At 46.9% G+C, this 1,777-nt stretch overlaps 1 gene segment (V, D, J or C); it reads right to left on the bottom strand.

The window, feature by feature from the left end:
• Positions 1 to 194: 194 nt before the first annotated feature.
• On the bottom strand, positions 195 to 705 carry LOC111728270. The segment is given in 2 exon segments: positions 195 to 505; positions 630 to 705. Coding segments are annotated over 2 exon segments (366 nt in total).
• Positions 706 to 1,777: the final 1,072 nt, after the last annotated feature.

Here is a 1,777-nt window from a genome sequence, read left to right as displayed (position 1 = left end):
ACATTATTATGTCTGAACTGAGAGTGAGGAACAAGAAAGAATTAGAACGCAGAGGAGCCTCCCTGGTCCCTCTACCAAAACTTCACACCTTGGCTTCCTCTGAGAAATGATTGCAGCAGATAGAGGCACCAAGAGGAGCTGCTGAGGCAGCCCAGGCTCACACACTTGCTTCCCTGGGGGCTTTATGTTATGACTTATAACACTGTGGGAGGAAAACTGTCCCACTGCTGACAGTAATAAGTTGCAAAATCTTCAGCCTGCAGTCTGCTGATGGTGAGGGTAAAATGGGTCCCAGAGCCACTGCCGCTGAACCTTGATGGGACCCCAGGCTGTAATGTGGATATCCTCTTGATCAGGAGCTTAGGAGATTTCCCTGGTTTCTGCTGATACCAGTTTAAATAATTGCTAATTTCCTGACTGGCTTGGCAAGTGATGGTGACTTTGTCTCCTACAGATGCTGACAGGGAGGATGGAGCCTGGGTCATCTGGATGTCACATTTGGCACCTCAAATTGGAAACATAGAAAGAAATATTCACACAATTACCCATGTTATAAGAGGACTTCCCTGAGGAGCCAGGTAGGACTGAACTCACTGTCTGAATAAATTTCTGGGGTTCTCCCTCCTTACCTGGGAGCCAGAGCAGCAGGAGCCCCAGGAGCTGAGTGGAGGTCCTCATGTCCATGCTGTGTCCTGACAGGGACTGACTCCTGCACAGGGTGAGGTGTGACCAACTGTTAATAAGTCTTCAGGGCAGGGGGCTGTGTCCCAAGAATATGTAAATCATCAGGGCTGGGCAGGCTGAGCACAGCTGCAAGGCTGGCTCATCTCAGTGACTCAGAAGAGGCCCAGTGGCCCAAGTGTCCCAGGGCAGACCAGGGCCACACAGATTTCCCTGTAGAGAATGTCTTTCTCCCTGGAGGATGTTTTTTTTTTTTTTTAAAAGGACATTTGGGGGCATCTATTGTTAAAACTTGAATGCGAAGGAAAAATGCAATCATGCATTTCAAAGTTGTATTAGGAATATGTAGGAGAATATCCTTATTTATAAAGAATTATAACAATGCCTTAGAGGGTAAGGCTATCAGGTAGTAAACATGTTGTCAAATGTTTCCAGACAAGACTCTTGGGACCCCACACTGCAGCTCCTGCTGACCTTCCCAACTCAACATCCTCTTCTGGTCAACACCCTCTTCATCCTCACTACACGATCTCTTCTGAATGATCATTATTGTACGGGCAAATGAGACCACTCATCCCCAGGTATATAAAGAGGATAGACTAAATATTTGGAAACATACCCATGCCCTCTTGTGTTCACTAGCAACGTGTGATGTGACCTAAGGTGCATTTAAGAGGGATCCATATAAGCCCCAAGTCACTAAAGCCTTTGGGCCCAACTTGATGCTCCCCTTCTCCATGAGTTTGCAGTGGCATCAGGGCACAGCCTTATGTGCCAGGCAGGTGTCCATCCACCTCTGTGATTCTTCCTGTGACATACATCACAGCCTCTATCTGGGTTCGTATCTCTACCCAATCTCACCAGCATCAATACCCCAACAGAAAAGCTACAAAATTCAGGGTGGTGCCTGTGGCTCAAAGGAGTATGGTGCTGGCCCAATATACTAGAGGAGACGGGTATAAACCCAGCCCTGGCCAAAACCTGCAAAACATAAAATAGATTAAAAGCTACAAAATTTGGTCCTAGGTCAACAGCTGACCTCTGCCGTGTGTTTTACGTTCTCATTTACTTCCTCTGCCAAAGTCTCAATATTCTT

This window comes from Otolemur garnettii, unplaced genomic scaffold, assembly GCF_000181295.1.
Source record: "Otolemur garnettii isolate 467f Iridium unplaced genomic scaffold, OtoGar3 scaffold00147, whole genome shotgun sequence".
Taxonomy (NCBI): Eukaryota; Metazoa; Chordata; class Mammalia; order Primates; family Galagidae; genus Otolemur; species Otolemur garnettii.
This window is presented reverse-complemented; position numbering and strand designations above follow the sequence as displayed.